The sequence below is a fragment of the Larimichthys crocea genome, chromosome XXI, assembly GCF_000972845.2.
Source record: "Larimichthys crocea isolate SSNF chromosome XXI, L_crocea_2.0, whole genome shotgun sequence".
NCBI lineage: Eukaryota > Metazoa > Chordata > Actinopteri > Sciaenidae > Larimichthys > Larimichthys crocea.
The window spans coordinates 19,165,761-19,191,316 of record NC_040031.1 but is presented as its reverse complement, the minus strand read 5'-3'; the positions used below and the strand labels follow the sequence as shown (position 1 = coordinate 19,191,316).

Sequence of the window (25,556 nt, the reverse complement as noted above, 5' to 3'; positions counted from 1 at the left end):
CTACAGGTTGAAGACAACATTGGCATATAATCTTCAAGTTCATTTTAATCAATATAGGAGAATTATTTTATATGGTTTGATTTTATAATATTAAATTGAACATTTATCAGTGCAACAATAATAATTATCAAGAGCACTCACTTTTGGACTTACTTTTATGATGATGTTCTCTGTAGATACTGGTTGTGTCTCTAGAGTTGAGGTGATGTCAACCGTCTTTTCAGGCAGCTTATCAGCCAACTCCTTGCTGTCAGCTGCTATGACTGGCTCTACTTCCAATACCAGCTGTGGTTCTTGTGACTTTGGCTGCACCTCAATTTTTTGTAAAGATTTTGTTGGCTCTGTCAGTTTATTTTCATCAGGCTGTACTTCCTTAATAATCCTGTTTGGAGCAGACAATTCTGGTTGTGTTTCTGTCCCTGGAATAACCCCAGCCATAGCACCCTTCGGGGGGCCGGGTACAACTGTAGCCTCAGAGGAAGCTGCATCTGCTTCAACTTTTGAAAAGTCAGGCTTAGTATCTTCAGTTTTGGGTAATTCTGTTACACTGAGCTCCATTTTTGCTACCTCTTCTTTCTCTCCCACTGTTACAGTGTTGGGAACATCTGTGTTTGGCACTTCAACCTTTTCTGTTACTACTGTCTGTTGCATAGGGTCCATAGTGGGTATACTGCTTTCACCTGTGGATGCTGCCAGAGGCTGTTTTTCTGCTGTAACAGGTGAAACCTTTAATGTTGTGGGTTTTATTGTGGTCTCAGTCTCGATTTGTGCAGAAGCTGCTGTGACTGTAGTTTCCATCTTGAAAGATGTAGGTTCCATCTTTGCATTTAGAGTTGAAACTGTTGGTGCAGCCTCGATGGGGGTAGGTGTGGGCTGTGATTTTGGGACCACAGGTGTGGCTTCTGCCATTGCAGGAGTAGTGTTGGGCTCTGCCTTTGTAGGGGCAGTTTTGGACTCTGCCTTTTTGGTGACAAGTGTGGTCTTGGTCTCTGGCTTGGCAGAAGTAGGTGAAGGCTGAGGCATTTTTCCTGAGTCTCCCAACTGTCCCAACAAAGCTCTTTGAGTCTGGCAGTTCAGACACAACCATTCGTTCTGTGACCAAACAAACAAAAGAATATAATTAGGAAACACACTGCACCAAAAAATAAAAAATAAACTTTTAACACTACACAACAAAAATAGCATTTTGGGGAATTCCTGCCTAGAGCAAGTCTAACTTAACTGATCCAGAATTAAGCTATTCCACAAACTTAAGCTACCAAGAGCTGATGTCCTACTGCTAATTGTAGCCTAAATCAAAGTTATTTATCACGATAACTGAAGCAGTGCACAAAAGCCATGCTTGCATTAGCTGCTCAACTGCTTTATTCATGCTTCATCATTAGTGGTTCATTCATCACCTGCTTGGCTACCAACTGACTAGTAACACACAATCATATTAATGTGGGTTAACCACAGCCATGGCGTTTGTATACTGCTGTTTTTCACTATTGTATTAAACTAATACACTCATCCAAGTCCTGTTTGCTCCTGCAGCTCTGTTTACCATTACAACCTCCTGCTCATAGTGGGATTTTAGTGTTGTTGACTTAACAATAATATTCTGGTATATCCTTGTCAAGAGTGACTTAGTTCTCCCTGCAAAATTCTTGTTCCCACTTGCGTTCTTTGAGAATCCATTTACAATCCATTTGCCAAACCCAATTGGAAAATGCATAATGGTAATGGTAAAATCTCTGATCTAACATCTCTGACTAAATTAGGATTTTCAAAACAACAAATGCAAGCCTGTATGCTATTCAGTTTGTACTAATAAACTCATCTAGATGTGTGATTGTTGCATGAGACTTGGAGGTAGGTTTTATTTTTAATTGATATGCATAAAAAAGAATAAAGTGTATGTTATCCAGTGCATTTATTGTGTGTGGTCTGTAGAGACATTACATTAATGCTTTTAAAATGATAATAAAGAAATGTAATCTACAAATTTATATTATTTTACTTTGTATTTTATTCAGACTTAATACAGTAATATATGTGAGAGAGTGAAATAACTAAAGCACAATTTTGAAACAATTTTGTTTTCTTGTCTTAGTGTCTCAATATGTATTGAATTTGTAAGTGATAGCAGGTTCCAAATATGTTGTCTTGTCTTAGACTGCAACTTTAAAGTTGAAATGATGTGAAATGTTAGTTATAAAAAATTAAAAAAAAACACTCAAACTGCATAATGTCAGATGTGCTGTGGCAATGAGGTATTGTGTGTTGCAGTGGATAGTACCTTTTAATAGTTTTCATATTTTGAGCTACTACAGACTTAAAGATAAGAACATGCTACAATACAACACAGTCTCTTATGCTGAGTAATACCATAGCACTCAAAGTAATATAAATTCAATCTGCACCCTGCACTATCATTACTGGACAATACAAGCAACCAAAACATTTAGAAAGGAATTTGAACCATAAATAACATTTCCAATAGAAGCTTGTGGTCCCTGGCATTAACATGCTTACTGCTATTATACTATAACTTACGACACTTGTAAGACAGCAATAAAAATGCTTACCTTGCAAGAGCTAATCACATTTTATAAGCAATGCTATGACTTAAAAAATAATCCTCTGGAGACACATTTATCACATCTAAGCTCCATTAATGAACAGTTAAAGAGGAGAGGAAGGCATGAGCTGTCAATAGAAAAAAAAGTGTGTCTGTAGCATCCTAGCAGACCAAATCACAGCAATGCGCTTGCCTCTGCAGAGCCAGCGAGAGCAGTTCTGATACACAGGACAGAGGAGGAGATTACACCGCACACATATCCTGTTTGTGAAACCATTATGTTTTAATTGTGTTAACTGTGAGATATGATTTAGAACCTACACATACTTAATCATCTTAATTAAGGAACCAGAATGGCCACATGTGCACATTAATGTTCATGCACTTTACAAAAAGGAGAAGTATCTCGATGTGTCTCTAAATACAGACATTTCAGCTCGGAGATTAGCTCTAATTCAGGATGCAGTGACGTAAATGAATAACACAGTTTATGAACTTGTGCTAAGTTGAGCTTTGGTAAGTGATGTAATCTACCCTCTGTCATACTCAGGCTTAGGCCTGCTTTTACAATCCAGCTGTGCTAGACATTTCATTTTTGTTCCCAGAAACAAGCCCAAAATATCACACTGCTCAGACATGTTGTGATCACACTCCTAAACAGAAATACAGGGCTAGAGGGAACATTTAAAGCAAACTGGTGAAATATCATCACTTGAAGTAAATAGTATTTTTTTTGTTCAAACTCTGAGTTTCCAAATGGTGTTAACTGAGATTGGATATTTGGGAATAAACACATGTTGGCATACATACACATCTACTGCAAATACAGCATGGCTGAAAATATAAATGCTTATATACCCTGAAACTGTGGGCAGCAGCAACACTGCAAGAAAGGAATCATTAGCTGCATTGCTGTAAAATGCTTTCGCTGACTAAGAAAGATTCATACAGCTAATGAGAACTGATACTGATGTATCTAATTTGATTGATACTGAGATACTTTTGTTCAGTCAGTTGTGGTTCACTCAGGAATATGATAATCCCGTTGGCTTCCAAGAGTGACAAATACAGCCTCATCAGCATACTGGATGATACATGTACTGTAAACCAACAGATCTTCTCAAAACCTCAGTTTGATCTAAAGCAAGCTCAGCCTCACTAATGATTACCTCTGAAGTTAAACAAACAGCTACATGTTGTATGGGCATAAGTAAAAAGTTCAATCTTAGGATAACTATGCCATGCATTGTACCTAGATCACCCAAAATATAATAGTTCATAAAACTGTCTCTTGAGTAAATAACAGAGTTAATTATTAAGGGGATTTTTTTTTCTTTGGTTAAATGACAAACCTGTATATCCCAGTACTCTGTTTTAAACATCTGGCAACGATATAATCCCACGCTCACATACTACTCCTCCCCCCTTTCCTCCTCAGTCATCCTTGCAGGATGTAATCACAGATAACGAGGAACATGCCTCTGTCGCATACATATGCTAATCAGCAAAATTATGTCAGTACCAAGGTCATTCAAGTTATAAATTCTCCAGCTCTTCCTCCTATACTGATCATCTTATAGACCCAGCACAATGGCTTTATGAAAGCCAGATCATGTGCACTGATGCTATCTTTACAGCTATGAAAATGAATTGAATTATACTTGTATATAATTGCCAGTTTGGTGGAAAGATTATTAACGAATTTACAGCAGGTTTTACCATTCTTAATGTGTGTCATTGCCATTCCACCAATCAGTTGCATCATAACAGGGTAACATACATTTGTTTTCAGCCACTGAAGAAATTACACTGAAATGAACACAAATTAACAATACGCAGGCTGTTAAAAAGGTATAGGAATGTCAAAAAAACACATTTGCATAAGTCATTAAAATTCGACATTGTGGTCTATTCCCCATTCAGCTTCTGACTCCCTTTAACAGGACAAACTTGAAAGGAGCTATGAACTATGACTGACAGAGAGGGATCAAACAACATTGTTCACAGATGGCTGAGCCATGGCCTCGCATTCCTGAGTGTTTCGTCTGGTCTACTGTATTCTTCCTGTCTCCTGCAATCTAAATATGGCACTGCCCCTCACACCTCTTCACACCTGTGTGCTGATATCACACAGGCCCAAGTCTCAGCATGGTAATTGACCTTTTTCGACTCAAGTGAAGAACAGATGAACAGAGCAATTGCAGTATGCAGACGAAGGGTTGCACTTCTGAATTGTGTATTAAATGCCAAATTAATGCTAAACACATCAGCAAAGATAAACATTTACACAACACCATTGCACCAACCTTGCATATGATAACTCATTTGGCCGGCTAATTCTAAATCAGATTGAAAGAGAACTTCTCAGTCAACAGAAAGACCTAATCCCATCACATTCCCCTCCAGCGCCAGTCATTGCCTCACAGCCTCAGTCTCAGAGCCATGCATCATAGCCACAGGGTTTGGAAAGCTGCCATTATCCTTTTGTCTAATTAAATCTGTTTTATAAGTAAAGAGCAGGAGCCCCAAGTAGGGATCTGTGGGAGAGGCTGCTCCCCACGATTAGCCTGTGAGCTGGATTACCAGAGCTTCACAATGACAGCAGTCAGGAAATTATGCTCTTGACACGCAGTCGTGCTGAATTAGGCTGGATCTGCAAAGCTGTATAAAGAAGTGCCCAGTTCACGTTATTCACAGCAAAAGACATTCTGCATTTATGTAACATGTTAACCATGTTAAAAACCTATTCACATTCAGCACAAATTCACCTTCAAATACTGACTCTATAAGATACCTAAATACCTTAATATTTAATTGGTATTCATATCCTACTTGTGCATTTGGCACATTCCACCATGCGTTATGGATAACTGACAGGGGAAATAAATCTTGTTCACTATCAGCATTAGGTATAACAGGTGTGTGGTTTAACAAAGACATCGTAAATCAAAAGGAAAATTTGGATGCACAAACCGCTATCAAACTGCTCGTACAGGGAAAGCCTGTGACTCCCATTTTCACACTGATGAACCAACCCAGGAATTTGAGTTTCTATCATTTGTACAAACTCACACAACTTCTTATATGACACTATTCACTGTGTCCTAAAAGTGCTCATGTAATTTGCATTTTATAATAGCTATACTGAAGTGATGGCCTTTGGGTTGTGGACTACACCATTATTTCCCTGCCTCTCATCAGTGCTTTCTTGCTGTTGATACTGGAGCTGGTAAGTTTCTTATTGATTTTCTGGCAGATGCCCTTGGCACAAGCTGTAGCTGGCTAATATACTTGGCTTTCAGCAGCCCCCACAGAGCAGAACTCCACATAAATCAAGTCCTCTGATGATAGAGAATGTTGACCTACTAATCTGTAATAAGCAGAGTGCTTCATTCGAAAGACAAGGAAATACACCCCCTGTTTTTTTGCAGTCTGTCAAATGGTGCATCAGCAAACCTGCCTTTGATGGCAAAGTGCAATGTGGTGAAGATTGGGGTTGAAGAGAATTTGAGAGGGTGTGGCATAAACAAGCAAAAACACTAGGACTTGCATTAACAAATCCAGACCTCTTACAGTAGATGAGGTCCTGTTCCTTCATCTCACACCAGAAAGCCAGAGCATGTATTAAAATAGCAATATGCATCTTTTTCTCACATCCAGGAAAATCAGTGCAGTTTGATGGATTGTGTCACAGCCTTTGAAATGTCATAAAAAGTCATAACATACTTTGTTCACTCAAAAGCAAATAGAGTAATACAAGAATCTGTCCTGACAAACAACTAAGAGCAGTGGCAATAAATACAACTATGATTTTGATATGTCAATGACATTGATATGGGACTATTTCAAGAAAGTTACAATGCAGCATCATGTCCAGAGTCTGGAGTCAGTTTGAGTACTGTATGCCTCTTTGTACATTCTAAAAGAGGCTGTGAACGGGGATGTGGCAGGTAGGCTGTGCTTGGTCTCTCCTCAGAGTGACTATTTTTAACACTGTCACTAGGTGCTGCTCCTTATCTTGGGGCCAGCAGTCTGTAAACATCTCACATAGACCTTGTGTGTGTATGTGTGTATGTGTATGTGTGTGCAAAGAATATAACAAACTTTGTGGCAAACGAAAACACTTAAAAAGTGTTAGATTGCAGGTTTAAGGGTAATCTCTGCTGCTCTGTGTGTCAGAGATAATGCATCTAGTCATGAATCAGTCTCTCATGGAAAGACATTTGTCAGTAGCTATATTTTAAAACAAAATATAGAGTGAAGACTTCTTTGTACTGGAAAAAGAAAACAATATGCCACATTTTAAGAGTATTAGTGGCATGGTAACATTTAAAACAATACTGAGAAGCTATCAGTCATACTCTCTCATCTGTCAAAGAGAAAGCTTGAACTGGCAAAGCACGACACACGTGTGTCCTACTTATCAGACAACAGTCACTCAAAGGCTTTTGATTGTATCAACTGAGGCAGAACAGGCAAAAGAAAAAATGGACAGACTCGCTACTAGCACTCACTTTGCCCGAAGAGGCATCGTCTTCTTTTGAACCTCACAGGTCTTTTTCATATTTTAAAAGGAGGTATTTCTGCCCTTCTACTAAAAAGTCACATTTATGACAGAGAACTGGCAGTCATAACCCTTTTGGATAAAACTGGGCATAGGACAGCGATAAGTATGACGGCTCATCCTATTCAGCTGTGTTAAGGCCAATGTATTTCTGTTTCCCTCTGCTATTAAGAGAAATAAATCCATGTTGTGCACACAGCAGCAGTCATCCATGCTTGTCCCTTCCCCCATCCAATCTCTCCCCATAGGATCTTCCCCCTCTCTGGTGTCCACGAGAAACGTGAGACGTGTAAATTACATAAGAGGCACATATCTTTGAGTGATAGTTCTACATAATAATGTGCCATTTGGGTGTGTGTGTCTCTCTCAGGCAAACCAAACTTAAGGCAGAAATAAAGGAAAGGGGAAAAATGAAGCTCACATTTATCCAGTTATGGCTTTTGTTGTTTGCTAAGAGTCAGTAGAATGCAAGAACATTGTCCCCATCATCATACAAATGTCATCCTATAAAAACTGCCAGCCAGACATAAAAAATAAGAAAAAAAAACATGAATAATGAATGAATAAAAGTTGCATATTTTTTAAATGTATCCAACTTTGTCTCCTGTTTAATGTAATGGGACATCACTTTATGAGTAGTAGAGTCAGAGGTGATCTTATTTGAAAGCCTCCAGTAAAGTGACAAATGACTGACAGGGGACATTATTGAATTAAACATTTTAAGCACTTCATCATGTGAACTCTTTAAAACTGACCATTGGAATAACAATGAGAGAAAAATAAAAAGCTTGCCAAATCGCTCTAGTTGGGTCTGACAAAACCCATTTACAAATTATTTAAGGCATTAACTGTTAATGCCGTTTGCCAGAAACAGACCAACCCCACAGGGAAATGTGAGCTGTTCAGAGAGGAACGTATTACTGCAGCAAACATATAGGATATGAAAAGACGAGGGTACACAGCCTAAGACTTAACAGTGACCTGCATGCGTGGGTACGTCATAAAGCACATGTACAGGTACACACAGGTAACACTGCACCCACATGAATTGCAGGGGAAATTGCTGAATTACATGGAGGCACTGATCTGTGAGTAAACAGATGGCCTGAAAGGAAATGTCTTCTACTCTAATGTACTTCACTGTGTTGTGTTGGACGTAATCCATTTCACCTCTGCTTATTGGCATATCACAGGGCTTTGCCATCTCAGATCTCTCATGGGGGATAAAGATTTCCTGGTCTGCTATGGCAGCAGATCCCATCTCACTAATGCTGTTGCACAACCCTGAATTACTTTGATACATTTTTAGCGAGCCAGTCTGCTGAAGCACTCCTCTCATGAGTTGTTATGTAATAACTCTGGTCACTCTATAGTGGAGGGATAGCGGTCAACACGTAACCTGCATTTAAGTATGTTTTAAACTTAGTTCGAGGACCTCTCAAAGTAGGTCAATAATTCACAGGTTAATTGACAACACACAGATCTATGTTTAATGTCAGTCTGAAAACCAATTCACTGTAACTCTTTATATATTGCCTCTGCTGTGGGACCTTCACCTATATTTTTCACCACATTTGAGATTCATGGTCTTTATGAAGACAATCAAATCAACAATGGAGGAAAATCGTGTGCTACATTTTCAATAGAACTAAGAGGCTATTGCCTAGGTTGCCCTGTAGAAGAATATTCCACAAAAGTACTAAAAATCAACTGCATTACTTGCAAACTCCAACTACAACAAACTACACAAGATTTGAGAATAAACATCAAAGACAGTCTTTTATATGCTCAGGTGTTTTGTTGCATGGCTTATTGGGACAACAAAGAGAGCCCTGGCAAAGCGAGCCCTGACATGTATCATATGCAAGGCAGCTAGTTATAATATGTTTTACTTACTGCTAGACAAAAGCACTGAGTAGCGTATTAGACATTAGACACTATAAAACCTAAAGATCATAATGGTGATTTTCCTGTGACACCATAACACTTAAAATAACCAGGTTATCATCAGGTACTACTTTATAATCACCATCTAAATATTTGCACACTAATTATTAATCATTAACAAAGTGTCACAAATATATGGTCCATCTATCTATGTAAAGTTTATAGCTGTTTTACAAATTCATACAATGCAATTTCTTAAAGGTTTACAAACGTTTTAATAATCAGGAACAAATACACTATTGCCCATAAAAAGTTGGAATAAAATATATTTACCTCTTCTCATGAAATGATTGTGACAATGTGATTTATTCTTTATAGATAAAGTGTATTTTCTCAATCCATTTGTGTAAATGTATTATGTCTCCAGTCTTTAAATCTTCAAACCTTTTACATTGAAATTAGTACTGTATGCTTTCTGTGTTTGTATTATACATATACATATATTTGATTGCAGTGTCAAGTGAATTTGTTTGTTACATATGACTGATGTATAATGCAGTGCAAATGTTGTTATACTTGTTCTAATAGATTAAAAAAGTGTATTGCTTCTCTGTCATTCTGAAGTGGTCTTAGTGAATTTTGCTGCTCATGTATTGGACATGGATACTAAAAACTGGTTCCCCATTACAGTCCAGTAAAACAAATAACAGTAATCATAAGAGTAAAATGTGAGATGACATGGACATGAAATGTAATGTACTTGCACTTACCACTGCTGAATGAGGCATGGGGTTAAATCCACAAAGATTGCAGACAGTGTTTTTGCATTCAGTGCAGGTGTTGTAATTGGGAGGATCCTTGGAGCCCATGTTGAGTTCGACTTTACACAGTGGACAGGTAGACAGACCTGTTTTAGATGCAACATGAGTCACTTCTGTGGATTTTGGAGGCTCGGGAGCTTTCTCTACTTTGGCCTGTGCTGCCAAAGCAGGCTTGGCCTGTTGAGGTGGCTCTGATTTCTGTGCAGCAGGGGGTTTGGTCTCCTTTGCAGGGGATAACTTAGGAGAAACTGGAGGTGTTGCTTTAGGAGAGGCTGTTGTGGACATCTTACGTGGAGTTGGTGGTGTAGTTTTAGATTCATCCTGGACAGCTGACGTTATCAAAGTTGATGCAGAACTTAAGAAAGATGACCCAAATCCAAACATCTTCCCGGTCACTGCTGCAGGTTGTGTTTTAGGACCACCAAAGCCAAAAAAGCCACCAGACTCTTGTTTAGCAGGCTGAGCTGGAGGTGGTACAGATTTGGCAGCAGGAGTTGCAGATTTTAGGGGCTGTTGTGGTGTTTTCTCGGCTGCTTGTTTTGCAACACCTGCCTTGACTTCTGGCTTTGTAGTTTGAGAAAGCTGTTCTTGTAGGGATTTTCCAACAGGCTGTTGCTGGCCTGTGACACCCTGGCCTTGTCCTTTTTCTGAACTTAAAAGGACCTCTGTCTTTTGCATAGAACCTTGTTGTAATGTGTCTGTCTTTTGGACTCCAGTTGGCAATGAAGCCTCAGCTTTGGGGGGTTCTTTTTTGTGTAGAGGTACTTGAGTGACCTCTGTTTTGACTGCTGAAGATTCTGTAGACTTCTCCTTCTGGGCTGTCAGTATATCCTTCTTTTCAGAGGCAGGAACCTTGCTTGGGGCAAAGGGCTGTGGTTTCACTGCGGGAGGTCCAGTGGGCGCAGGCGCTCCTAGGGCTCTCTGCATCTGGCAGTTTAGACAAAGCCATTCTTTTACCTGAAAAAGGTACAATGGAATGTATAAGTCATTGATGAAAAACAACCAACAACACAGTGTTTTGATAGACAAACACAGGAGGACATATTGAATTAAAATTTTAAAAACAGGGGCTATTCAACAACATTTGGCATCCTTGTGTCACATGTATTTATTCACAAATCATTCAGAGCTGAAGTATAACAACATTTGCATTGTATTATACATCAGTACACTACAATTGGGCCTACTGGAAGGATAAAATCTGTTGCTTCTTAAAGGTCCAGTTTATAAGATGAAATGCCACCTAGTAGAGGTAGCAACTAACTGAACAACACTTGCCTCTCCATCACCTTCCAATGTATGTGGGAGAATCTATGGTTGCCACAAAATTTGTGAAAATGTGTAAGGCCCACTCCCTTTGTAGATAAAAAGGGCTCATTCTAATGTAAGGTAATTAAAAGTATATGATTTCTTATTTTCAGGTGAATATACATTAATGAAAATGAAATGATTTACCTCAGTCACATTTGGCATTGGATTAAATCCACATTGGTTGCAGACAGTAGTCTTGCATTCTGTGCAAGTGCTGTAGTTGGGAGGATCTTTGGAGCCTATGTTGAGGTTGACTTTACAAAGAGGACAGGTGGACAGATCTGCTTTTGGAGCATGTTGGGTGTCTGTTGGTGCCTTGGGAGTTTGTGATGGACCTTTGTCCACTTTGTCTTGTACTGTTGAAGGAGTCCTTTCCGGCTGTGGTTTCTCTGGTTTCTTCTCAGTTTTCTGGACAGCAGTTTGCTTGTTGTCCTTTGCAGGTATTATTTTAGGAGATGCTGGCGGTGTTGCTTTAGGAGAGACTTGGGCTGTTGTGGACATCTTACGTGGAGTTGGTGGTGTAGTTTTAGATTCATCCTGGACAGCTGACGTTATCAAAGTGGATGCAGAGCTTAAAAAAGATGACCCAAATCCAAACATCTTCCCGGTCACTGACTCAGTAGACTTTGCAGCTGCAGGTTGTGTTTTTGGAGCACCAAAGCCAAAGAAGCCTCCAGACTCCTGTTTAGCAGGCTGAGCTGGAGGTGGTGCAGATTTGGCTGGAGAGGTACCAGCCTTTGGAGGCTCTTGTGGGGGTCGCTTTTCCACCGCTGGACCTGATGGAGGAGATGACCTAGCAACAGAAGTCACAGATTTAAGAGGTTCTTGTGGGGGCATCTTTCCCACTTCTTGGTCTAGTGGGGGAGCAGATTTAGCAATAGAAGTCACAGCTTTCGGAGGCTGTTGCGAGGGTGGCTTTTCCACCTCTGGATCTGATAGAGGAGATGACTTAGCAATAGAAGTCACGGATTTTAGAGATTCTTGTGGGGGCATCTTTCTCACTTCTTGATCTGGTGGGGGAGCAGATTTAGCAATAGAAGTCACAGCTTTTGGAGGCTGTTGTGAGGGTGGCTTTTCCACCTCTGGATCTGATGGAGGACATGGACTAGCAATAGATGTCATAACTTTTGGAGGCTCTTGTGGGGGCAGCTTTTCAGCCTCTGAATCTGCTGGAGGAACAGACATAGTAGTGGATGTCACAGCCTTTGGAGACAGCTGCTTAGGTGCATCAGATTGTTCTTTGAGTGTCTCTCCAGAAAGCTTTTGTGAAGCCAGTGAAATATCAGTCTTTGAAATAGTGGATGGAACGGTTTTGTCATGCAATGAATCAGCTACAAGCTCAGTTTTGGGTGAGACTGGTTTAGGGATGTCATCCTGAGAACTTGACTTTAGGCTCTCTCGCTTCTTTGTGGTGGCAAGGACCTCTTTGCTTGGTGAAGTTTGGGGCTTTATCATGGGAAGGCCTGGGGGTTCAGAAGCTCCTAGTGCTCTCTGCATCTGGCAGTTGAGACAAAGCCATTCCTTTACCTAAAAAACAAACACAAAGCATGAGTAACATTCTTTGCATTCATAAATAATGAACAGTACTTTGGTATATTTGTCCAAATAAAAGCTTTGTTTAACTGGATGTGACAACAGTGATTGGAGATTAAAAGGACATTGGAACATGGAAAATCAATTTACCATTAATCAATTTTACAGTACTTGCCAATTCAAAATTCCAACCAAAAACTCATATTGTATACTCATATAATAAAACACTGACTTATATATAATATATAATATAAAGAGATAAACCAGAACAACGTATTAAATTCTCTGCTCACCAAAAATGCTGAGTGAGAAAATAAATTCAACAGTAAGTTATGCATTTAGTTATTTACCTCTGTGGCATTTGGCATAGGGTTAAATCCACATTTGTTGCAGACACAGGTTCTGCATTCAGTGCAGGTGTTGTAGTTGGGAGGATCGTTGGAGCCCATGTTAAGTTCTGCCTTACAGAGTGGACAAGTAGACTGGCCTACTTTGGGAGCAGCTTTTGAGGCTTCTGGCTTTACAGGCTCTGATGGACCACTGTCAACTTTGGCCTGTTCTGATGGAGAGGCCTTGGACTGCTGAGGTTGGTCTTGTATCTTTTCCTGAGTAGCAGGCAGTTTGGCGTCCTTTGCTGAAGCTATCCTTGGAGAAACTGGAGGGCTGGACTTTGGAGATATCTGCGTAGCTGACATCTTGTCAGAGACTTGCGCTGGGGCAGACATTTTGCGTGAACTTGGTGGTGTTGTGCGCGCCTCCTGAACTGCAGATGTTATCAAGTTAGATGCCGAGCTAAAGAGGGATGAACCAAATCCCAACATCTTCCCAGTCACCACTTCAGTTGTTTGTGAGGCAGCACGCTGAGATTTAGGACTACCAAAGCTGGGGAAATCTCCTGAATCTTGATTTGCTGGCTGTGCTGGTAGAGGAGTGACTGAACTTGATTTCTGAACTTTTCCAGCATTCTTCTCTTTATCTTCTAAAACATCTTTAGTTTCAGGAGAACTTGGTGCAATGACATCCTTTTTCTTCTGCAGGGAGATTTCACTGTCTGTGTTAACAGGAGGAACTTGAGCAGGCAGTTGTTTATTGAGGTCTGTAACTACAGTTGTCGATTCTTTGGTGAGCGATGCAGCTGAGGCTGGAACTTTATTAGTAGGTGGCGAACCAATTTTTTCCTCTTTTGTCTGGGTCTTATCCATTTGTAATGGGGGTTTAATTTCTTCTTTCTTTTGTGTTGCACCTGGTGTTGGACTGTCCTTCTCATTTTTGTCTGGCATTTCTGCTTTTTGTGTAGAAATAATATCTTTCTTTTGATTGGCAGCAGCGGACACTTTGTTGGGTGATGCCTGGGGTTTCATCAGTGGAGGCTCTACTGATTCAGATGCTCTGAGAGCTCTTTCCATCTGACAAGTCAGACACAACCACTCCTTCATCTGTGGGGTAAACCATATTATTTTGAGTCACGTAAGTAAAAACGGAAACATTTGTACAATAACATTATAGGATGCTGGCAATAAACATTTTGAGTATATTATATTATGTATATTATGTATATTATACGGAATATATATCACCAATATACATACAGTGAGTTAATCTGACTTACTTCTGACATATTAGGCATGGGGATAAATCCACACTGGTTACAGACAGTGTTCTTGCATTCGGTGCAGGTATTGTAATTAGGGGGATCCTTGGATCCTGTGTTGAGTTCAACCTTACAGAGTGGACAGGTGGACTGGCCTGTTTTTACAGGGGCTTGGGAGTCTGCTTTATCCACTTTGGCCTGTACCAGTGGAGGTGTCTTCATCTGCTGAGGTTGTTCTGGCTTCTTCTCTTGGTCCTTCTTCTGGCTAGCAGGGGATTTTATCTGTTTTGCTTGAGCCATTTTAGGAGAAACTGGTGGAGTGGTCTTGGGCTGGTCCTGAACAGCTGAAGTTATCAAAGTGGACGCAGAACCAAAGATAGAAGACCCAAAGCCAAACATTTTCCCAGTAACTGACTCTGCCGGCTTTGCAACATCAGGTTGAGTTTTACCACTGCCAAAACCGAAGAAGCCTCCTGACTCTTGCTGTATCGCTGCAGTGGCATTACTCAGCTTCTGTTCAGTTTGCCTTATCTGCTCAGGTGTTTTGTTTGGACCCAATGGTTTTTGGGACTCCTGTGGCCTTTTCTGTGAAGGAACTGGGCTGGGCTGTTTTTGACCAGTTGGCTTGTTAGCAGCATTGGTTGTAGCTGGCTGTGCTGTTGCAGAGAGATTCCTCTGAGGAGAGTGTGGTGCCGATGACTCTTTCTTTTCAGGTTCAGCTGGGCTGATGACATCTTTCTTCTGAGGTTTAACTGCAGAGGGGTTTGTTTCTCCAAGAGCCCGCTGCATCTGGCAGGTGAGACACAACCACTCCTTCACCTAAAAAAAAAATTAAAAAATGGGAAAAAAGGTTGCATCATGAACTATTGGTAATCTATTATAATTAGTCAACTCACTTATATTTATGTAAGGCAATGAGGATTTTTTTCCTGTTATATCTCAACACCTCATATAAATCTAGCAATATAGAATAATTGGAGATTTCAATGTTTGATATACCTAGAAAATAAAAAAGGCATGCAAGGTTTTAATACAAACAAGACTCAGTAAAAGACACTTAAAAAAAGTGGTTTAACTCTTTACAATCTGCCAGCTGTCAAATATAGAATAAAATTGTAATAAAACATATATTTGCTTTCATTAATCTTACCGATGTTTCATTTGGCATAGGGTTAAATCCACACTGGTTACAAACAGTGTTCTTGCATTCAGTGCAAGTGTTGTAGTTGGGTAGATCTTTGGAACCAATGTTAAGGTTGACCTTACAGAGTGGACAGGTAGACTGGCCTGGTTTGACAGCTACTTGGGAAGCTCCTGTAGCCTTTGGAGGCTCCGAATGGGCTTTGTCCACTTTGACCTGTCCTGGTGGCGGTGTCTTTGTCTGGTGGGGAAGCTCTGTCTTCTTCTGCTGCTCCAGTTTCTGGGCACCAGTGGACTTGATCTCTTTTGCAGGAGACATCTTGGGAGAAATTGGTGGAGTTTTGGGCTGGTCCTGAACAGCTGAGGTTATTAAAGTAGATGCAGAGCTGAAGATAGAAGAACCAAAGCCAAACATTTTCCCAGTCACTGCAGGCTTTGCAGCATCAGGTTGAGATTTAGGACCACCAAAGCCAAAGAAGCCTCCTGACTCTTGCTGTGTAGCTGCAGTGCCATCACTTTGTTTAGATCCAGGTTGGCTTGCATGATCTGGTGGCTTATTTGAAACTGTGTTTGGTCTTTCCTGTGGTGCTTTATGATCAGGTGTAGGGCTGGCCTGTTTTAATGGTGCAGTATGAGCTTCAGATTTGCCTGACTGCCCAGACTCATTCTTTTGTACAGCAGAGACTGGACTGTCCTTCTTTTGGGGTGTAGTTGGTTTGGAAGAATCCTTCAACTGGACTGGAGCAGGTGCAGGAACTTTACTGGGTGATGTCTGGGACTTCATCATGGGAGGCCCTCGGGGCTCAGATGCTCCAACTGCTCGTTTCATCTGACAGTTAAGACATAGCCACTCTTTTACCTAAAATACAGTAGACATGTGGTTATGTGTTGCAATCGAGTTGGGAATTGCAGTGATTCAAAACAACAAGGTATTTAGAATAGAAGTGAATAAAAACAGACTCCTCAAAACTGCACTACAGATCAATGCAATAAAAGGATCACAAGTTATAGATAGATAGATCAATGAGCAAATATAGTCTAAATGCATACAGTATATAAAGAAAGAAATGTTTTTTAGAGCAGAATTGCGTGTATCCCTTCACTTACCTCTCCTATAGGCATTGAGTTGAATCCACACTGGTTACAGACAGTGGTCTTGCACTCAGTGCAGGCATTGTAGTTCGGAGGGTCCTTGGAACCAATGTTCAGCTCAACCTTACACAGTGGACAATTGGCCTTGCCTGCATCATTGGATACTGTTGCTTCCTTTGGCGCCTGTGATGGAGCCTTTTCGTCTTTGTTCTTGTGGGATTCTTCTGGTTTCTTCTCCTGCTCTGGCTTTTGAGAAATAGTTTTTGGCTCCCTTGCTGGTGACATTTTGGGAGAAACTGTCGGTGTACTTTTTGGAGAAATCTTGGGCACAGCAGACATCTTAGGAGAGACTTGTGCTGGTGCAGACATCTTACGAGAGCCTGGTGGTGTAGTACGGGATTCTTCCTGAACAGCAGATGATATCAAGGTGGATGCAGAGCTGAACATGGATGAACCAAAGCCAAACATCTTCCCAGTCACAGACTCTGTTGTTTTTGAAGCATCAGGCTTAATTTTAGGACCAGGCTGACTTGCCTCCACAGCTGATTTCTGAGAAGCTGGTGCTCCAGTTTTATCCAGAGGAGTTTTCTGACCAGGAGTTGGGCTAGCCTGTGTGTCACTTTGTGGTCCTTTAGCTGTCTTAGTTGCCACAGTTGCTGCTGTAGTAAGTGTCTTCTGAGGAGAAGCTGGTGTTGAAATGTCCTTCTTTTGAAGGGTGTGAGCCACTGGAGTGTCCATTTTGTTTGCTTCATTGTGAGGTTTCATAGGAGGTGCAATGAGTTCAGATGCGCTAAGAGCTCTCTGCATCTGACAGTTCAGGCATAACCATTCTTTTTTCTGAAAAAGGAAAAATGTCAAATTAAAATATGAAACATTTACATCATCTCTATGTAATTATTTTACAATGTCAAAATGGGTACTTCATAGAATTCATAATGTATTCCTGTTCAATTATGTGCCATCATATGTTACCTTTACGCTTGTATTTTTGTATTGTAAATTTAAGAATTTTGTAACCTTAGTTTTTATTACCTCTGATACATTTGGCATTGGATTAAATCCACATTGGTTGCAGACAGTATTCTTGCATTCAGTGCAGTTGCTGTAGTTGGGAGGTTCCTTGGAGCCAACGTTGAGTCCCACCTTACAGAGCGGACAGGTAGATTGGCCTGCCTTGGGAACAGCTGGGGAAGCAGCTGCATCCTTTAGAGGCTCTGGTGTAGTTTTTTCTGCTTTGGCTTGTAGCAATGGAGAGGTCTTGGGCTGTTGTACTTGCACTGGTTTCTTCTCCTGCTCTACTTTCTGAGCAGGAGGTGATTTGGTTGCCTTTGTGGCAGACATCTTGGGAGAAACTGGTGGTGTTGTTTTGAGTTCCGAGTTTATCATAGTGGATGCAGAACTGAAGATGGAGGAACCAAATCCAAACATTTTTCCACCAAGTGATTCTGTAGGCTTTGCAGAATCCGCTTCAGGTTTAGGGCTGCCAAATCCAAAGAACCCTCCAGATTTTTCTTGTGTAGTTGAGGTAGTATTACTCTGCTTATGTCCATTTTGACTTGTCTGGTCTGGTGGTTTTTGAGGGCCTGTCTTCCGGCTCTCCTGTGGAGTTTTCTGACCAGTGGCTGAGCTGACTAGCTTTTCATTTTCTGGTCTTTTCACAACTTCAGCATTTTCTGACTGTTCTGCTGTTGTTGGTGGTTTCCTCTGAGGTGACCCCGGTGCAGAGGTCTTCTTTATTTCAGATTCAGTGGGTGGTGGAATGTCTTTCTTTTGAAGTTTATCTAGTAGAGAAGTTTCCTTATTTATGGTGTTGGCAGGTGCAGGGACTTTATTTGGTGAGGCCTGGAGTTTCATCATGGGAGTTCCTGGAGGCTCAGCTGCTCCTAATGCTCTCTGCATCTGGCAATTGAGGCATAACCACTCCTTCACCTATAATACAGCAAACAGTTAATGAGTAAAATGTAGATCAGTGGAATGCATCTTCCCCTTAACAATACATATATAGCATTATGAATTAAAAAAAAGACATCATTTACTTATCATTGTTCAAGTAACTTTGTAATCTACAGCAGTCTAATTATCTTACCTCCGTAACATTTGGCATGGGATTAAATCCACATTGGTTACAGACAGTGTTTTTGCACATTGTACAGGTGTTGTAGTTGGGAGGATCTTTAGAGCCCTTATTGAGTTCCAGTTTGCAGAGAGGACAAGTAGATTGGTCAGCTTTGGATATGACTGGGAGAGCTGATGCTTTTTTTAGAAGCTCTGATGAAACTTTGTCTTCTTTCGGGTGTTCAGATGGAGGACCCTTGGTCTGCTGGAGTTGTTCTGGTTTCTTCTCCTGTTCTCTTTTTTTGGCAGTGGGAGATTTGGAGTCCTTTGCAGCGGGCATTTTGGGAGAAACTGGTGGTGTAGATTTGGGCTCATCTTGAACAGAGGAAATCAAGGTGGATGCAGAACTGAAGATGGAGGAACCAAAACCAAACATCTTCCCAGTCACTGACTCTGCAGGCTTTGCAGCATCAGTCTGACTTTTGGGACCACCAAAACCAAAGAATCCTCCGGATTCTTGCTGTGTAGCTGCTGTGGCATTTCCCTGTTTTTGTACAGTTTGGCTTGTCTGGTCCGGTTGTTTCTGGGGCCCTGTCTTTCGACTCTCCTGAGGTGTTTTCTGACCCCGGGCTGGGCTGGCCTGTTTAGAACTGTCTGGTCCTTTAGCAGCTTCACCCTTGGCTGGTTGTGCTGCTGGTGTGGATACTTTTTGTTGTGGAGAGCCTGGTGCAGAGGTCTTTTGGAGTGCGGGGTCTGTAGTATTTTTTTTAAATGATGAATTACTCAATGTGTCTTTTTGAGGTTCAATTCCACCAGCAGCTCGTTTCACCTGGCAATTTAGACAGAGCCACTCCTTTTCCTTAAAATCAAAACAAATAACATGTACATGTTTTAACCAAAACAGATCATAATGAAAGCTTTAAAGTTAAAAACACACCAACAGACACACATACAAAGAACCAATAGAATACAGTAAAGAGTCTTTCTAGATGGCTACATCAATGGAGTTGGAGACAGGACTATGATGAGAGACACACAAACCAGATTAGTTCTTATTTGTAGTTTTGTTAACAGCCACTATTTATCACCATATTTAATACAATTCAGATGTTTGTATTTAGTTTAATTGGAATTTACTTGTATTTAATTAAGCTTTTTAATCAACTAATTCTATCATCATAAAAGTACAAAAGTGTATAAAGTTGTGAGCCAAGTGAGAGTGTTAAAATGATTGTATTGTTTTCAGTGATCCACTTTCACAAAATGCACTTTCTTCATCCTGATTTTGGTTTACCGCTGTTTTAGCCATTAGTATCCCAGCAGTATCACAAGATCATGTAGCCTTGGACTGTCCTTGGCAAGGTAGCCTACTAATTGTGCATTGAATTACAGAGTCAAGTGTCAAGTCCTTTGTGCTTTAGATAGTCTGGAAGACGCCATGCCTATTTACCCTGTATGTGGTATTCCCTACATAAAATGAACCCTATGAGCAGTGTGTGAGAGTGTGTGTTTGCATTTTTGCATATCGCTTTTAAAATGTCTTTGACTAAACTCCAACAACAACAACATTAGTTAACAGTGTGAACAATCAACAAGTAATAAAATAATTATGGATCAATTATATTATATATAAAAAGTATATATGTAAACATGCAATAATCAGCTTTTACTTCAAAGAGCTGTAAGTTAAATGAGAAAGACAGTAACACCAGGGGTGTATGGACTTGCTCTTGGGTGTGAGGGTGGAATGAAAATGAAAAACTTTGCAACTTCAGCCCAAGGATTGGGAAGTTAACATCTTAAAAAAGCTTAATTCACAATCTAAGGAACGAACATGTTAAGAGATTAGGCACTAATGTAACTGGATTGGATCTCTTGGATTGAACCAGCAGACACATTCTGTAAGACCAATCAGACCATGCAGGAAACAGAAAGAGTTTGCCTGATAAATTCTAAATTTCTATATGAAAACTGTTTTTGAGATAAAAATTTAGAAATTAATCTTTCTTTAATTTGTTCATTCATTCGTTAGTGTAAACAGTATGTATCTTACCTCTTTAACATTTGGCATGGGGTTAAATCCACATTGGTTGCACACAGTGCTTTTGCATTCAGTGCAGGTACTGTAGTTGGGAGGATTCTTCGAGCCCATGTTGAGCACCATCTTACAGATTGGACACGTGGATTGGCCTGCTTTAGGAACATTGTGGGAGGGTGCTGCTGCCTTTGGACTGTCTGCTTTGTCCACTTTGGCCTGGCCTGCTGGATGAGCCTTTGTAGACTGCATTTTAGGAGAAACTGGTGGTGTTTTAGGCTCATCTTGAACAGCTGAGGCTATCAAAGTAGATGCAGAACTGAAAATGGAGGAACCAAAACCAAACATCTTCCCTTTCACTGAGTCTTCAGGCTTTGCAGCTTCAGTTTTTGCACTACCAAAGCCAAATAAACCTCCTGACTCCTGCTGGGGAGCTGGGGTGGCACTGCTTTGCTTGTGTGCAATTTGACTAGTCTGGTCCGGTTTTTGAGACCCTGTTCTCTGGGTCTCAGGTGTCATTTTATGAACAGACGCTGGGCTTGCCTGTTTTTGACTTTCTGGTCCTTTAGCAGTTTCGCCCTTGACTGGCACTTTTGCTGATGTAGTCTGCATTTTCTGAGGTGAACCTGGTGCTGACATCTCTTTTTTGACAGCTGCAGCAGGAGGCGGTGTCTGGTTTTGAGTAGCAGAGACTTTGGTGGGTGTGGGTTTTTTCATGGGCGGTCCCGGTTGTTCAGAACTTCCTTGAGCTCTCTGTACTTGGCAGGTAAGACAAAGCCACTCACGCCCCTATACAACATATAAAAAATATACATAGCTTTTAACAATGATGGAATATTAAAGCACACAAGGTACAAGGAAAACACACCGTAAATATTTCTATAATATAAATACAGTAGTAGTAGTAGTAGTTAAATGGCATCACAAATAACTTTTATAACTAAACAAACTCTCAAAATAAATTAATTCCTCATTAATTTGATCTAAATTCAAATGAAAAGTTTTAAAAATGTTGTATAATAATTTGTATTATAGTTTAGATATTGGTTCAGTCGTAAATACAAAATCATATATGGCAAGCTTCAGTGATCCACTACTTACATCAGAGTCTGGAGGGCTGAATCCACACAAGCTGCATACCTCAGTTTTACACTGTGTACAGGTTTTATGGTTAGGTGGTTCCTTGCTGTTGATATTAAGTTCTGTTGTTTTACACACTGGGCAAAGGGACTTAGCTACTGCTTTTGACTGAGGTCCAGCTTTGGTTGCTCTCGGTGATGAAGACCCTGCCTGGGACAGACTAGGTGAACCAAGTCCCTTTGGGCCTTGTTGCTGAAGGCCAGGCTTATCAGAGGACTGCTGCTGGGGTGTAGTCCTGGAGCCTTGTTGTTGTTGCTGTGAAAGTTTAGGCGAACCCTGTTGTTGCTGTCCAATTCTTGGTGACCCCTGCTGTTGCTGTCCAATTCTTGGTGACCCCTGCTGTTGTTGTCCTACTTTAGGTGACCCTTGCTGCGAGACAGTTTTTTGTGATCCAGCTTTTGTAGACTCTTGTACCCCAGTCTTTGCAGGTTCTTGTTTTTGCATCCCTGTCTTTGGTGGAATCTGTTGTTGAGCTCCAGGCTTAGGTGAACCATGAGGTTGACTTTTTTGTGGTTCTCCTTTAAGGTCTTCAGGTTGAGTCCCTGCCTTCAGAGCAGCTTGTTGCCCACCAGGCTTGTTTGGGGGTCCAGTCTTCCCATTCCCATGCAGCTGTGGTGATCCTTGTTTAGACTGAGGCTTACTTTTTTGCATAGGGGGGGCCTGGTCTGATTTTTGGGGTCCCTGCTGCTGTTGAGGGCCCTTTCGAGGACCAGCTCCTGACTCTCCAGGTGGCTTCACCTCCTGTGAAGGTGCTTTTTGATTTTTATTCCCCTCCCCATCATCACCGAATAGGCCAAACTTATTCACAGCAGAGGACACAGCATTGAGGGGGTTGGCCCCACTAAGGAATTTGGAGGAGAACATAGCGGGGTCTTCCTCCTCCCCCTCCTCTTCCTCGTCCTCGTCCTCCTCCTCCTCCTCGCTGGAGCTGGAATCTACAGGACTGTCGGAGTCAGTGCAGGAGCTGTCTCCTCTCTGTCCTGGCTCTCCTGCAGAGGCCTGAGGGGGGGCTGGGGCTGGAGCTGTGGAGAGGGCATCTACAGCCCCACTGCTGCTGCTGCTGCTGCTGCTGCTGCTCCCTGGGCTCTCCTCTGGCTCTGCATCAGAATCCGACTTCCTAAATGCATAATAAACAGACAGAAAGGAAGTGTGAGATGACAGGAAACAAGACAGGAGGGAGGGATAATGAAAGAGTGTGAGAATGTGCGAAACCACCTTCACAGTATTGTCTGAGGCAATATGTTGTCTGGTAAACAAAACCTGCTGCAACAACAAACATACAAACCTAATATGATTCATCCATTGAATCGTTGTCTAAGGTGTTTTTTTGATCTGCTTTTTACATACCGAGACAGATTTGTAATCAAGTTATCTCTAATAACTCCTCTTCGAAGAGCTTCCATGTGTTACATAATACCATGTGGTTGACTCTCCCGTTTACAGGGTGCATCTTTATCTAAATCCGTAAACTGCACATCTTCCAAGAAGAGGGATTTACATTTGAATACACTGTAATTGTGAAGAAGCTGCGGGCTGTGACACACCACAGTGCTTGACAAATAAAATTGACTTCCATCGCGGCTGAAATGATTATCATTTGCATAGCAATCGTCGCCTCTCTATATAGAGAAAGCCATTAATGATTCAACCTCACTTTGATTTACTCCGCGCCCACTGTTGCTTTCAGCACCATGGACAGGGTCGGAGTCGCTCTGTTGATCACAGCCTATACAAACCTCAGAGATCCCTCTCGGGCAGCTGCACAATACAGACCACCGCTCGCAATATACCCGGCTACTACAAACACATTTCAAATGAAAATTCCAGGTGGACTCACAGGTCCAGATTACTATTTTATTTTATTTTTTTCTGTCACCGTCAAAGAAATCTTCATCCTTCACTCCTGCATCACACAAACGGCACCGAGTAATTGATAAATCTCATGCAGGACATGTTATACAGCAGCGAGACGAGTAAACACAGGACATCTAGCGCTCTCTCTGGAGAAACTGCAGGCACATCCGGGTAAGGGCCAGTCAAATCATGCATGGGAAGTGAATACTGATCTCTAATACAACTCCTATACGAAAACCATCACCAAGGGCAGGACAGGTCTGCCACGAGCATTTGTCACATCCACATTACTACGCTCAGCCCACTAACAGCAATGGTTCACCCAGAGGCGCTTAAGTGGATCTGATGTAGGCACATCGTTTAATCGTAATGAAAAAGCAGTATGTACTACACTCTAAACCCGATAAAATGTTAGTCTGCAGAAGAGGTGATGACAGCCCCGTGCGTACGACTGAGCGGGGATTTAAACCCAACAAACCAACAAAAAAAACACATTATCACCTATTTGTGTGCCCTTGACCATAAGCCTGTTCAGATTTTATAAAGTCTAAATGTTTTATTGCAATGATGAATTATTTGAAACCATCCTAAATCTGCGAGGAAACCCAGCAAAAGCCCTGTCATCTCTCGAAATACCATCTGTTATCCGCTCCGTGTCCCCCTCACTCATCTCCTCCCATCCTGCAGCCGAGCATCCTTCACCCTCCACGGTCACAATGTCAAACACTGAAGCGCGGTATTCCAGTGAAACCGGAGGGACGTTGTACCTCCATCAGCAGCAGATCTGTGTCTCTTGTCTTCGTCCAAACCTCCTCGGATATCCTCTATCCGTGTCTGTCTGTTCGCCGAGGGATGGAGGGCACAGGGCAGCAGACTGAGAGCGATCAGCATCACTCCGCCTCCCGCTCTAGTGCGCATGCGCCGCATCTGACAGGTGATCACAATATATATCACGCACGGAAATTGAAATTAAAGGGGACAAGGCGATTTATTTCCCTCGAGTCACGTGTGATCAGCGACGAAGGCTTCACGATTTTCCCTCTTGCGTGATATGCTGCACATTTTCTCGACTGCCGTTGAAATGTCACTGTGGTGATCACGAGTAGTATTGAAGGATAATGTGATTTTAGCTGCAAGTGTGCGGAGCCATGGGAGCTATTGTCAGATGTATTCAGTTCACTTGGAACTGTTTCACTAATAATTTATATATGAACACCAAAATCTGATCAGAGGCATGTTATATTTTATCAGTGTATTGATTGGAGACACTTCTGTCTTGTGTTTAGTACTCCATATATACACAGATCTATGTATTCACATGTGTGTGTGCAGCTGCAACCGGCCATGTCCCCTGTGTCTTCGTGTAGATATTTGTCTGATATGATGATGAAAAGATATTGTCATCCATACGCTGAAAGATCAACTATCTCCATCTTACTTAAACAGCCATCCATCAACCCTGTCTAAAAGTGACCACACAGAGTAGCACTCATTTCCGCAGAAATCAATATATTTCAGAATCATCATTAAAATTGATTTCTTTCTCCTTGTCAGTTTAACAAAACTAATTGCTCCGTTCATATAGACCTACCTCCATACATACATCAGTCAGTGAGTTTTTAAATTCTAAGCCATACACTGTCTACATATTCATTTTGGACTAGACGCCCTCCTTCAGTGTGCAGCAGTTCTTCCAATGTGCATACGCCGTCTAGACATTTCCTCTTGGGCCTGTATTAAGGTTGTTGCTGTTGGTTGCATATTAGTTTACTTAATGGAAATGAACACACACATAGGCACAAAGCTTCTCCGTGTGACCTCTCTCTTCTTTCTCTGCTGCCTTCTTATTCTATCTGTTCTATCTACAAAGCAGATGTGATCCAAAGAGACAATCTAGGGAATCTTATCCTGTGCTGCTGTCAGAGTGCTACAAAAAAACAAACAAGAAAAACAAGAAAACTTGTTGGCTT

General features: G+C 41.3%; 1 protein-coding gene across 5 annotated transcripts in view; it reads right to left on the bottom strand.

Annotated features, from left to right (window-relative positions):
- Positions 1-24,463, bottom strand: part of pclob (piccolo presynaptic cytomatrix protein b) — a 56,233-nt gene extending 31,770 nt beyond the window's left edge. For all 5 annotated transcript variants that reach the window (XM_027272812.1, XM_027272814.1, XM_027272813.1 and 2 more), the window contains exons 1-12: positions 24,223-24,463; positions 21,694-22,849; positions 20,611-21,381; positions 18,589-19,416; positions 17,535-18,431; positions 16,518-17,339; positions 15,421-16,269; positions 14,289-15,089; positions 13,030-14,115; positions 11,291-12,673; positions 9,785-10,792; positions 142-1,092 (exon numbers count right to left, since the gene is read on the bottom strand). In XM_027272812.1, coding sequence (XP_027128613.1) covers positions 142-1,092; positions 9,785-10,792; positions 11,291-12,673; positions 13,030-14,115; positions 14,289-15,089; positions 15,421-16,269; positions 16,518-17,339; positions 17,535-18,431; positions 18,589-19,416; positions 20,611-21,381; positions 21,694-22,596 — 10,299 coding nt within the window. In that variant the 5' untranslated portion in view covers positions 22,597-22,849; positions 24,223-24,463. The remainder of the gene's footprint in view (positions 1-141; positions 1,093-9,784; positions 10,793-11,290; positions 12,674-13,029; positions 14,116-14,288; positions 15,090-15,420; positions 16,270-16,517; positions 17,340-17,534; positions 18,432-18,588; positions 19,417-20,610; positions 21,382-21,693; positions 22,850-24,222) is intronic.
- Positions 24,464-25,556: the final 1,093 nt, after the last annotated feature.